General features: G+C 32.9%; 1 protein-coding gene across 2 annotated transcripts in view; it reads right to left on the reverse strand.

Moving 5' to 3' along the window:
* The window catches only part of eIF4B (eukaryotic translation initiation factor 4B), a 61,703-nt gene that overhangs the window by 7,620 nt on the left and 39,987 nt on the right, over positions 1–14,096 (reverse strand). For both annotated transcript variants that reach the window (XR_012757654.1, XM_075375049.1), the window contains exons 8-11: positions 10,486–10,804; positions 8,931–9,108; positions 1,261–1,369; positions 558–624 (exon numbers count right to left, since the gene is read on the reverse strand). Coding sequence is in view for 1 of the 2 variants with exons in the window: in XM_075375049.1 (XP_075231164.1) it covers positions 558–624; positions 1,261–1,369; positions 8,931–9,108; positions 10,486–10,804 (673 nt within the window). In the remaining variant the exon portion in view is untranslated. The remainder of the gene's footprint in view (positions 1–557; positions 625–1,260; positions 1,370–8,930; positions 9,109–10,485; positions 10,805–14,096) is intronic.

Genomic DNA, 14,096 nt, shown 5'->3' on the forward strand with positions numbered 1-14,096 from the left:
ACATACATTAATAAAGTCTTGTTAGCAAACGCCAATATTAGTTTATAGCTAAACATATGATCCATATCAGAGAAGAATTCTCGAGGAACTTTAGATGAGGCAAAGCACAACTACGTTCCTGAAACAAAAATCTACCTGATCGAAGAACAAGGACAAGCCTTACATGATAGGAACTTCAGCCGATCAGGCTTGTAGAACAGCCAATGGACAGGAAAAACAGCCCTTTAGTCAATCCATCGGAAGCCATAGCTACCAGATATCTAAGATGCACAGACCATGACTCAGTGCAGTCTTCTTGGCATCCTCAGTATGGAAATCTAAATAGGCTCAGACTTCACATCCACAGAACTGATAATGGGAAGGGCAATGAAAAAGAACAGCAGGTAAAAATAATGATTATCTGTCACAGTAGATTAGAGTAGTTGTTTGCAGTCTTATCCTTCTGTTAAGCAACAGAATTAAAAATAACATTTTTTTTTAATAACATGAAAGAATTATTTTTTGTCACACAAAAAAAAATTACCTATACAGGGAAATAATTGAAAATGTACACTTACAGGAGCCTTCTGTTCCTGATACTTTGGCATTCTTAATGCTTCATCCTTATCTTCTTTTTTCCATTCCCTGATAAAGAAACACAGAAAAAAGGAAAATCACTTAAGAGTAATTTACACAAAATATGTAAGGAAGTATTCTATGATAGGAATTCCTTATTCAGAGAATTACTTCAATATCTTGAGCACAATGCAAAGAATTTTTTAAAGATTAAAAAATACCTGATATTTTAAAAAAGAATAACATATAAGATAGTATTTGGAACCAAAATAATTTATTTTCAATATTATTTGCTATGATCACAATCCATTCATACGTATTATATATACTCTCATGCCAATGAATCCTCTCGTTGGATGAAGTTACAAGACTATCTTTAAACTAATAATTTTCTCATTGTTCCAATTCTTGGTCCATTTAAGTTTTAACCTCGTGTTCCGAGAGATAATAGTATCCATATTCATCATCCTAACTTGTTCTATTATTTCAAAGTCAACTTCCATGCAATCAAGTTGGAAATAAAAAATTTATAAGGTTTTAAAGAATCACCAAACAAAAGATCAGAAAATAAATTATAACTAAGAAAATAAAAAAAATTACATACAAAACAAATGATTTTCTTCTTTTTTAATATTCAATGAAGTTTATTCTAATTTCTTTATTAAAATTATTTTAAATAAATAATTAAAAATAATCTCAGCAAACCTGGAACGTGTGGAAGATCCCTGTGAACTTCCTTTTGGGGAAGGAGCAACACCACCAATACTACTACTACTCCCTCTACCAATTCCTGGACCACCTTTATTACGTTCTTCTGCAAGAAAAAAATTCTACATAAAAACACTTGTTTATAATATAGTAAAGTGCTTGGACATTTTATTCTATTCTTTCTTTGAGTTTTATTGATTTAAGGACATTCTACAAAAAATATTTAAAATTCTCAAGTAAAATTACTAGCAGCAGATTTTACATATATATATATATATATACATACAGATGTCTCATGAAGAAACTGAGAACTTTCAGGACATGTTCTACTGGTGAAAATAATGAAAAAATTACATATAAACGTAGGTTTGAAAATGTTTTGTTTCTGAGTTACAGCTAGAAGAAAATTTCGTCCGCATTTCACGCTTCTAATAAAAAGCCCTACTGTAATTTTTAGGACCCAAATTAAAGAATAAACTTGGTGGTTTCTTATGTAATTTGAGTTGGGAAATAAGATAAAACAGGTCCCAGAACTGTTATAACTCCAGTAGTTCTTAAGATAGCCAATGTAAAACACAAAATGCATTGTCGAAAAACAAGTTTTGTTAGGCTTGTAGTACAACAGCTTGTTAAATGACTAATAAAAGGAGAAGATTTAGTAACAAAACTTTTAGAAAATTTAATTCTGAGAAAATTAATGTAAATACAGCCAATAAAAATTAATAATAACTTTTAAAAGTCGCTTTTTTATTGAAGCAAAACAGATAAAAAATAATCTTATTATTCTTTTTGTACCTAATAAATATTATTCTTAATATAACAAAAAAAAAGGTAAAAACACTAAGTGATAAATGGTAAACGACGAATAATAATAATAATAACTTAACAGTAATTGTTTCAAATTCCTCCTTCAAGATATAGATAGCACTGCCACAAAAAATATTTCTGGTGACTTTCTATATCACCTCAGGATTGTTTCTTATAAATTCAGTAGTATTTTGTTTTAATGAGTAACTCTTCTTTGGTATTAACTTTTTGTGAGAACACTATTGCTTTCATATGGCCCTGAATGAAGTAATCTAGTGGTGTTAAGTTGATCAATTGACTGGTCTACCACGTCCAATCAAGTTTCAGAAATTACCATTCAAAGAATTTCTGGCTACTAAAGAAAAATGTGACGTTGCACCAGTGTGCTGGAAAATCATTTGCTATCTAGTTTGTGAAGGTACATCCTCCAAATAGCTAGCATATTATTTTTCAAGAAATGAACGTATGCATCTCCTGTAAGGTTTTATTATTCCAGAATTTAGTCATAAATAATGCCACACCAAACATTAATGTGAAATTTATGTTGGAAACTTGTTTCCGTAGTATTATGTGGATCGTCTTTATTCCATAAATGACTATTTTTAGAATTGAAGATGCAGTTTTCTTGTAAAAGTAGCTTTATCGGTAAATAAAACTGAATTTACCTTATCGGTGTTATCTGGAAGCCAATGACAGAAGTTTAACTGCTGAGGGGTAAAATCTGTAGGCTGGAAATTTTGAACCTTCTGAAGGTGGAAACCATAAAGATTTTCTTTTCGTAGGATGCACTACTCTGTTTTTTGACAAACCCAGCAGGACATGAAATTTGCCTTGTGCTAGTGCTTGAACTATGCTGAACCACATGATGTTGTAACACGATGATTTACTTGCATTCAACAGAAAATGAACACTGGAAATGACCCTTTCATTTATAAATGCTGATACACTGAAAAATAAGTTTTTGTATTTGGAATCCACCTTCCAAAAAATCTCTCCTGATATTCATGTCGAGCAGCTTCAGAATTTCCGTTATAAAATCCATAAACAAAAATTTTATTGGTATATTCCTTGTTGGAAAACTTCAATGGCATTTTTACACTACGATATAACACTACACTTCTACCTGTATCATAATTGGTAACAGCTTCAAATGAAGTACAATTTTCAGTACTAGTATTGCCAACCTAAACAATGAATTTTATAAAAATATTTCTAAAGTAACATATTTCAATTTAGTTTTTTATGTAATTATTTCATTTTACCTGTGAAAATTATTATATAGTTAAAATATTGTTTTCTTTAAAAATTATTTTCGGTAATTAGCGCTTTTGAAAATAATACAATTTTCTATTTTGCTTTAATAAAAAAGATTAAAAATTTTTTTTTACTTTTTATTGGCTGTATTTACATTATTTTTCTCAGAATCAAATTCTCTGCAATTTTTGTTACTAAATATTCCGCATTATCAAAAAAAAAAAAAATTGTTTTTTGACAATGAATTCTGTGTTTTACGTTGGATATTTTAATGACTACTGGAGTTACAGTTCTAGGACCTATTTTATCCTATTTCACAGTACAAATTACACATGAAACCAATAAGTTTTTTCCTTAATTTGTACCCCAAAAATTACAGTAGGACATACAGATAGAAGAACTAGAAAACAAAACGTTTCAGACCTATGTTTATATGAACTGTTTTCATAATTCTCACCAGTAGATAATGTCCTGAAAGTTTCTCAGTTTGTTCATGGAACACCCAGTATATACAACAAGTGTGTAAATATGAAACTGGAATTTGCCCATAGATGGTCCTAACTGTCAATGTAGTTACTGTCAAACAGCATCATTGGTGCCATTTTCTTTCTTCAACAGCTAACAAAGATTTTCAACTCATAATACAAGTTTCATACAACAGCATAGTTTTAATTAGCATTGAACATGTTGAGTTTTGTACCTACAAACTATGATTTGTGGACCGCATTGATTTTCTGTTACCATTTAAAGAGAAAACTGCTACAAAATCTCAATGGTTGTCAAAGCTTATGGTGAGCATACTCTTGGTAAATCACAGTGCTTGAAGTAGTTTAAAAAAATTCAAAAGTGGTGATTTTGAAGTGAGAAATGAAGAATGTGGAAGACCACTAAAAAAGTTTGAATTGCAAGCATTGTTGAATGAGGATGACACTCGCACGCAACAACTCACGGATCAATTAAATGTAATATGAGAAGCCAACTCCATACGTTTGAAATCCATGGGAAAGAGCCAGAAGATGGGAAAATGGGTTCCACATGAAGTGAAAGAAAGACAGCAAGAAAACCAAAATACCACTTGCGAAATGCTGCTCGCCAGGTTCAAAACAGTCATTTCTCCATAAAATTGTGACAGGTGATAAAAAGTGGATATATTTTGAGAATCCTAACTGTAAAAGAACATGGGTAACTCCAGGCGAACCTTTGACATTGATTTCAAAACCAAATTGCTAAGGAAAGAAGACAATGCTCTGTTTGGTGGGATCAGAAGGGTGATATTATGAGCTGCTAAAACTGTTACTAATGAACACTACCGACAACAACTTATCGATTTGAATCAAGCATTGTGTGAAAAATTACCAGAATATCAAAAAAGGCAACACAAAGTGATTTTGCTTCATGATAATGCACAATCACCCACAGCAAAACCGGTCAAGGAAATAATTGATATGTTCAGTTAGGAAATACTTTCGCATGAGGTTTACTCACCAGACTTGGGACCATCTGACTAGTTTTTATTTGCATTGATGGGACATGCACTTGCTGAGCAATGCTTCACCTCTTTAAGAAAATGTACAAAAATGGCTTGATTACTGGTTTGCCTCAAAGAGCAACAGTTTTTTTAGCGTGGCATTCATATAAATTGTCAGAGAGATGGGGAAAATGTGTAACTAGCAATGGACAATATTTTGAATAAAATATTTTTTATCATTTTCATACAATTAACAGGTATACAAAAATTCCGGTTTCATATTTACACACATGGTATAATCATTTTTTTTTGAGAATTCAAATAATTCATCAACATATGAATGTTGATTAACAACACTGTGCTAATTAAATTCATTATTAACTGAAATTTAAACCACCAAAACACAGTTACAGATTACTTATCTGTATTTTTAAATTTAAAAAAATAAATGGTTTAGATAATTCTAAATTTTAATCTTAAAAAAAAAAAATCTGAGTGGACACCACATGACTTCCTTGCACACCTATTAAATTAAATATACACATCTTTTTATATAAAAAGTATATGAAATTTTATTTCATTAATAACTTCAGATTTTTTATATTTTTTTTTGTTATTGAATTATTATTCACTGTAAAAATCTTTTTAAATGAGAAGTTAATAATTATTTACAAATCAATATATTTAAATTAAAAAAAAAAAAAAATGATTTGAACCAATGTTCCGTGCCTTCCCTTAAGATCCAAATATTTCATTAATTAAAATTTTATTTGGCTATAACTCCGGAACTGATGAAAATAAGTACCACTTATATTGTTGAAAAGCTCATTGAGGACTTCTTTATTATTACTGCAGTTAAGCAAAAATCCAAAATAGACATTTTTTTGGATTTTGGGCTTTTCTGGACATTAGGTTCAGTCGACTGCAATCAAAAGAGGAGAAGCACAACTACATGTTACAAAAGTTCTAATCCAAAATTTCAACATCAAATGGCAAATTGTGTTTGAGTTATCTGTATATATTTATGTACAGATGTTCGCTGAAACTAGTCAAAATGGATTCAGGGATGGTCATAATGGATAGTTCCATTGAAACCTGAAATCTTTCATACTACAACATACAAGGAAGTAAAAATAATACGTGGATAAGTGTCACCTATGTGTGTATTATTTATATATATGTGTGTGTGGGCAAGTATAAATTAGTTCGCATCATGAGTATCTACTTAAGAGATACTATAATTATATAATTGTTTCAAAGAACAATTCCCCTAACGGCCTCTTTTGTACGTTTCTTCCAGATAAATAACATGGATGATTTTTTATAACAAAAATTTAAACAGCGCATGTAGAAAATTTGAATATCTTCTAGTTTGTCGTAATCTTTGTTTAATATTGAACTATTACAATAGGATGTGTTATTTATAGCAAGAAATAATGAAGATATTAAAAATATTTTTATAAAAACTCCAAGAAAATATATCTTAAATATATTAAATAATCCTAAAATATATTCAAGAAAATATATAGAAAAAATATCTACTTATAAGAGATATGTAAAAACAAACTATAGGTCCATCCTATAGCTGGAAATATAATAAAACGACCTGTGAAAAATAGTAAACTACACTGATCTATCCTGAAGGGTAATAACTCTTTACAATCAATCCTTTTTCTCATCTTTGATACCTTCTTTTCCATTATCGGTTTTGCAGTAGCAGGTATGACTCTACTAGGTTCTTCTTGCTAAAGATATCAGGGCATACTTGGTATTTGGTACAGAGGCTACCCGTGGAAGAGCCTTGAGGATTCTGTTTCCTGTCTGGAAGCTGCGTAACAAGTCTAATGGCTATCAGATAAAGCCAGGCCTCCTGATGGTCTTGCAATAAGCATTCATTCATTCATTCATTCTTGAGTGATAAAGATTAAACTTGCGGTGTTTAGTTAAGCATGCTTTTTAATAAACACTTGTATAAGAATAAAATATTGAATTTTTCTTTTAATATATATTTCATTTTTCCCTTAATTATCATCTCTCATGACTGTATATAAATTTATGTACACCAGAAGTATACAATCTAAACTATAATATACAAAATGTCAACTTTTGAATTTATTAAAAAAATAAAATAAAAAAGAACCTAATTAAAAATGTGACTCATAGTAACTGCAAGATCTTACAGGCCCAATACTGAGTTCAGTGATCAATAATTGAATATAATACATTAAGGAAAGAAATATACTTTGTTAAGTGACTATTTCCATTTACAACTCAATATTTCCACAAGTTTATCACCCACAAACAAATAAAGGATTCAATCATTTTAAAACAACAGTCATACGGATAAAAAAGCTTCTAGCTATTCTTCTGTGCAATCGGGTAAACGTTTTTTTAATGAGCAATCATTTTTAGAAATTTGTTACAGTATTTAAATGTATATCTTACTGGATTATCATTATGATTTTTCCCATGAATATATTTCAGTAATGTACTTAATTTGTTTATTGATCAATTAGATAAAGAAATGGAATTTTTACTTTTCTCTTTTTGCATTTTCCCTGATGTCACGTAAAACTTATTTATCATTTAATTATAACCAATGATAATTCATTATTTTTAATATTAACTATTAAATATTAACTAATAGTAACTATTCACTAAATAGGGGCTATAAATATCTATAAATAAATTGCATGTAAATTTCAAGTGACATTGACTGCTGAGATCAATGAATTCTATAAACATTATTAGTATGAAGTGTAATCGGCTCAAAACATTTTTTTTTACTTCAGTGATTTACAGAAACCACTTTAACATACGAGTAACTGCTCATTATTAATTATTTCACTTTTTAATTGTTTTACACTCAAAATGCGAGTTCAATCTCAGTTGATGATTTGAATCATGAAATCATCTAGAAAAATAAAATTTACAGATGGAAATAATTGGAGGATTAGCCAGTGAAATAAAGTATACTTCTTTGGTGTATTCCATTGGTTTTTTTCTTTAACTGTCTGTATCACTCGCATTTGAAGCACTTGCTGCTACTGATTGAAAGTTCACAAAAGAAACAGTTCATCTTTAACTGTTAAAATTACAATAATTATAAAAAAAATTAGTTTTCACACTTAGTACTTACTGTACTCTAACTACGAAAAACTATCACACACAGTAGAAGCAATGATTTGCCATCCAAGATTATTAGTTCCATTACATCCCACCCCACAAACAAAATTATTATCTGTATACTATTCACATGCAATGGCAAATTCTACTGCTTTCAACTTTGGCCAGGGTCATTGCATAACCAACCTTTGAAATCTGGGATTTACCTAGTTGTTATCTCTAGATAAGCAGTCAATCAACCACCCAAATTAATTGCCTGAAAAGAAAATATGTTAATGAACAAAAGAGCTGACGGATAATTTCCAAAAGTTTTGATGAACATTAATGAAACTGTGATCTATATAGACATTCCCTGTAATACAGTCAATGCAGAAACTTTGATATATCTCTGGTTATTTCAAGACTTGAAACCTGTAAACATAAAAAACAATTTTGCTGGTACCATGTGAATTCACTATCAAAAAGTGGCAAAAACCCTTCATAATATGAACTTCATATGGGGATGACTAAGAAAAAGATAGATTGTTTAAACGAGAACCTAAAGAGAGGTGGAAAAAGGTTTTGATAAAGAACAACATGACAATTATATATAGTTTTTTATAACAAACAGATAAAATCAAACTACTTTTGGCTTAAGCCATCATAAGCGACAATTCAAAACAATTTAAAAAGCATTTATTAAATACAAAAACTATGTAATCTATAACTATGCCATATCCGAAAATAAAATAACAAGAAAGACAAGCAGTAATAAGACATGAAAATGAAGATATCACATTTAACTTATACCATGGAGTGTAAGATAATCTTAACATCAGTTATTGTATTTTTTAACGAAAAACTCATCTAACACTTCATAAATTTGTTTTTTGTAGTATATATGTATCACTGGGGTAAGTCCTACGTTTGATGTATTAAGACATTATACTTTAATATAAGATCAAGGTTAGCTAATCATCTTTTTGCTATTACATTGCAAATAATCAGAATAACATTACGAGAAAAAAATTACCATGTGATGGTTTTCTATCGCCACGTTTTTGCTCACTTGATTGTCCACGTGGAGGTTGGTATTTTCTTACAGATTCAACTGATGAAGAATCATCTCTTGTAAGTGGCCGTGGTGAAGTACCTCGACTTTTAGAATGACTATCAGCATCTTCAGAAGGGCTTGTTCGACCATTATTAATCTAAAACAAGAAGAAATTAACTCACGTGTAAAATTATCTACTTAGTGTTTTGTATATTAAGTCAAGAATACAGCCTGTTATGTAGGATTTCATTTAAAGATTCACATCTACTTTTTCAGTCAACATAGTTTCAACATAAGTAAATTTTAAATTTTAAGATCCCTATGATATTTATACAATAACACTATTTTGTTACTGTTTATACATTAAACGGTTATTACAACACATTTATATCATTGGCATTACGTTGTTCAACAAGCTTATTAATTTTACTGGACAAACTTTAAATCGTTGCATCTCTGAAATCCTAGAGCTTGCAGACTTTTTTCTCATAGCAATGTAAGAAAAAAACATTATATTCTTCAGATATATTTACAGAGTTAATTAAAGATAACATGAAAAAAAAAACACTACGTTTAGTAATAAGCATGTCTACTTCTATAACTCATTTTATTCACCTGTTACATGCTTCTGAGGACTGGCTTCTATACCTTATAATAGAAAAGCTAATTTTTACCTACGCTTTCTATAATAATAAATGTCATGTGTGTAACAGTTTATTGAAATTGATGCACATTCACTATATGCACTAAACATAGTCTTTCAATTTGTAATAAATTTTAACTATTTGGTGCCAAATGATCATAAAAATCACAAGATAAAATTTTACACCTAAGTATTGTTTGTTGTGTACAACTTTTAATTTTATGGCAAAAACCACAACAGGTATTTTCTTATTTTAGGCTACAATGTAGTCTTTGCTGTCAGAAAAGAAAAACAAAAACTACCTGTACAAAAATGATTCATTAATCTTTGGAATAATAATGCATTAGGATATTCCCCATGGCTTAGCTTTTACAGAAAAATGTGTAGACACCTTTGTACTTCATTTTATTATTAATTAATATCAATAAGAGATGTGAAATAAAGAATGATTTATTGCGATTGTAATAAATACATTTTCAGCCTAAGTAAATATACGTTATTACATATGCAGTTCCTTTTTACACAGAGGAAAACATGCACCAGAACATTTTTGTAGCAATATTACAGTAAGATAAAAAAAAGAAACTTGATTCAATCAATATCTATATAAAATTATTTTATATGAAATAAACAATTAACTAAAACTTATAAAAATACATCACAATACCTATGTTAACTTATATGCCTCAATGTACTTCTTTTTACGAATACATTCACTAACAATTACATGAATGCACTGTCTGTAAGAAAGTTAATACTATTGCACACTGCTTTAATAAATTAAAGAGGCTAAGGATTACTTGAATAACCCAAATCCTCTTTAAAAATGTGCTCATTTATTTACATTTAAAAATGTGCTCATTTATTTACATTTAAAAAAAGGAAACTCACGCTAACTGTACTGCTACTACTTTGCTGTGAACGTCGTGTCCATGCATTTTGTTTAGGAGGTGGTGCCGGTTCCATTCTTCTAGGAGTATCATCTTCTCTAGACTCATCGTCATCGTCATCACCACCGCGTGATGACACTCTTTCTCTGTCTGTATCAATATCTCTATCGCTTTCTAAATCTCTATCGTCATCCAGTTCATACTCCCTATCATGGTAATCACGTTCCCGTCCTCTGTCCCTGCCTCTTTCTTCCCTATCACGCTCTCTAGCACGATCTCTATCTCGATCCCATGAATCGTGTGATGATGGTCCTCTCCGCCTATTAAAAAAAATTACAAGTGATAAATTCTCAAATGATTTCTAAAGATGATATTGTAGAAGTAATTTTATTTTTCTTTAGTACTGAAAGAAATTGAATTCCATTAACACAGTTCAATTTTTCAACTGGTACTTAAGAAACAGTAGGAAATTAATAGTTATATAATTACACACATGGAGACAATACAAAACCATTGAATCAGAAATAACATCAATCACAGGTAGATGGCTATATGACTTCAGATTATCATGGTAAATACATTTCAGCATGTAACACTAAGAGTGGTGCATGGTACCATATCATCATAAGTCTAATATGTAACTGTACAGTAGTTACAATACAATCTTATTTATAATTAGGTTCTTTAATTACTAGGGATTAAAAAAATAAAATGTTACAGAAAGGAAGGAAAATGTATTTTTTTATTACTGAAAAAAATAATTGCTGTTTAAAGAACCATGCCCATCATAATCCTGCTGAACAAGGGTTATGCAGGTAGGTAATAAGTATATTTTTATTAATATTTTTAAATCTACTAGTGTTAAAGTGTCATCTTCAATATGCCAACAAAAATTGATATAATTTTTTTTCTAGAATTGACAAATACAATTTTTCAAGTATTTACTGGTTTTTTTTTAAAGCTACTTTGATTCAATTTTATTTATTTTCTTAAAAAAGTACTTTTCTTTAATTTTTCAAGTAATTTTTAAAAAATTATATAGTCAAGTATCAAAATTTTAAAATCAAAGATTAATTTTATTTTCTGCCTTATTTACTGCGAAATTCTATAATAAAAATTGAAGAGTTAAGACATCAGTCATACAAATTTTACTTACATTACTTAATAAAGCAAAACAATTCAGTAACCACACATATTGGAGAATATTTTTCTTCAATTATTGCCAATGATTGGAATTGATTAAGTATGGCAATTTATGTCAATATTTTTAACCTTTTTCTTTTTTTCCTCTTAGCTCCCCTGGGCCGGACCGACTTGTTGGTATTACGCCGCCCAGGGGAGTGTCTTTAAATTCAAATAGGCCTCCCCACCTACCGGCAAGGCAGGTCGGCCTACCGGTTAGCTCTTTTTGAGAGTTCTTTATTAATATTGCCCTTTTGGACACGCCAGACCCAGTTCGCCGCGACGCGGTGCCGGGTCCCTTCAGTATTCAGTGTGCTGTTGCCTGACTGTTACCCGTGGAGTCCTTGGTGGCTCATCAGTGCCAACACACCGCAGCATGCTGGACCTCACCAGCAAGGCTGTCCACCCAGTCCTATTCTAGCCAACACCTTGTCTTCTCTCATCGGAGTATTTCTGTAGAAGTACCTTACTACATGTCTTACTATGTCGTGTGTCCCACCTATTGCACTCAAAACAGGTGTGCTCAGCATCATCTATCTCGTTGCAGTAGTGGCAAATTGGCTCTTCTGCCTATTTTGTGCAGGTAGTTATTGAAGGAACCATGTCCTGTAAAAAACTGCGATAGGTGATTATCAACCTCACCAAATCTTCTCGACAACCATGGCTTGATGTTGGGGATGAGGGTTCTCGTCCCATCGACCCACAGCTTCCTGCGACCATCTTTCCTGCTAGATATTATAAACGGCATCCCTGACCTCTTGTTCTGGCTTGCCTTGTGCCCTCTCCACCCTCTTTTTTGCGATTAGGTAAATAGGAAGTGTACCCAATAACACGCACAGGGCGGCATAGGACACTTGTATGCGGACACAACACCTAGGAGCACACAACTGTACGTCCTTGCCAGTCTCTCTTTGTTGCGCCTGATGGCGATAGAGCGCCACCAGGCCGGAACGGCATACATAAGCGAAGACACGACGGTGGTCGCCAGTAAACGGCGCTTTGAGGCCCGAGGGGCATTCTGCGATGACATAATGATGTTTAGACTTTTTATCATCCTTTCTGCCTTGTTGCATACATTGACTATGTGCTCGGTGTATCTACCGTTTTTCTGGAGGGTACCTCCTAAGTACTTGATGTTATTCGCTTCTTCTATAGCATGACCGTTGATGGAAATATTGAACGGTTCTAGCACTCTTCTACCCGTAAAGGCAATACACCGGCATTTTTCCGTAGACAGTTGCAGACCCCTGGACCTCAACCACTCCTGTATAGTGTCGATGGCCGCATACATCCTCTCCCGCACCTCCAAGACCGTCCTTCCCTCTACGAGGACTGCAAGGTCATCTGCATAAGCCAGGACCTGGACGCTGACAGGAAACTCCTTCTGAAGGAGTTCATCTATAATCACCAGCCACAACAACGGCCCCAGAACAGAGCTCTGCGGAACTCCACCGTGCATTTGAAAATGTACTGTTTCTTCCTGTGCTTCTACCAGACATCCTCTGTTGGACAAGTAACATTCAATTTGCCTACGCAGGTACGGGCTGAGGCCCCTAGCCACAATTGTGTCATTAATGTGACCCCAACCAATAACCCAGAACGCATTTTTTATGTCTAGTGACAGCATCAGTGGAATTCTCCTGGTTCGCCAAGTGCCTCTCTTCACCTCGTCGGCCCATCCCGAAATTCGGCAGTTAGCCTGCACGGTGGATCGCCCCCGCATAAACCCATACTGGTTAGGACTGATTCCGGCTCCCTCTTCTAGTTCTTTGATGATACGGCCAGCCAGCATCTTTCTACTAGCTTCCCCATCATGTTAAGGAGGCTCAGGGGTCTATAGGTTATATCTTCCTCCGAAGAGGTGCCTTTAGGTAGGAATACCACTCTGGCCTCCTTCCAGCAGTCGGGGAAGTCTCCGTTCTCCATGCCGTGGCTGGCAATCTCGAGCATCTCCCAGGGAGCCTTCTGAACCAGCCCCTTGATCACTACCGCGGGAATCTTGTCCGGACCAGGGCTCTTTTTGGTTGCCAAACTCCTCGCCGCAAGTTGTAGCTCTTCCATGGTGAATCTTCTATTGTCGCAAGGTGTGGATCTCACAATATCAGGCACTGTATGCGGGAACAACCTGGCTACCTCCCTTGCAACACTGGTCTTATTGAGGATAGGCATACGTCTCCCGAACTTTTTGGTCACAATACGATATGCCTGGCTCCAGGGATTGCTGTCAAGCTCTTCGCAGAGCCTGATCCAGCAATCCTTTTTACATCTCTTAATAGCCTTATTGAGCGTTCTTCTTGCCTCGAGGTATCTATTGGCTATTTCCTGGTACCCTTCTCTGTTATTTCTAAGAATACGTTGTTTCCTTCTCCTAAGGGACTGGAGCTCTTGTCTCATTGCTTCAATTTCAGCAGTCCACCAATATACGGAGCG

Source organism: Lycorma delicatula, chromosome 9 (assembly GCF_047948215.1).
Source record: "Lycorma delicatula isolate Av1 chromosome 9, ASM4794821v1, whole genome shotgun sequence".
Lineage (NCBI taxonomy): Eukaryota > Metazoa > Arthropoda > Insecta > Hemiptera > Fulgoridae > Lycorma > Lycorma delicatula.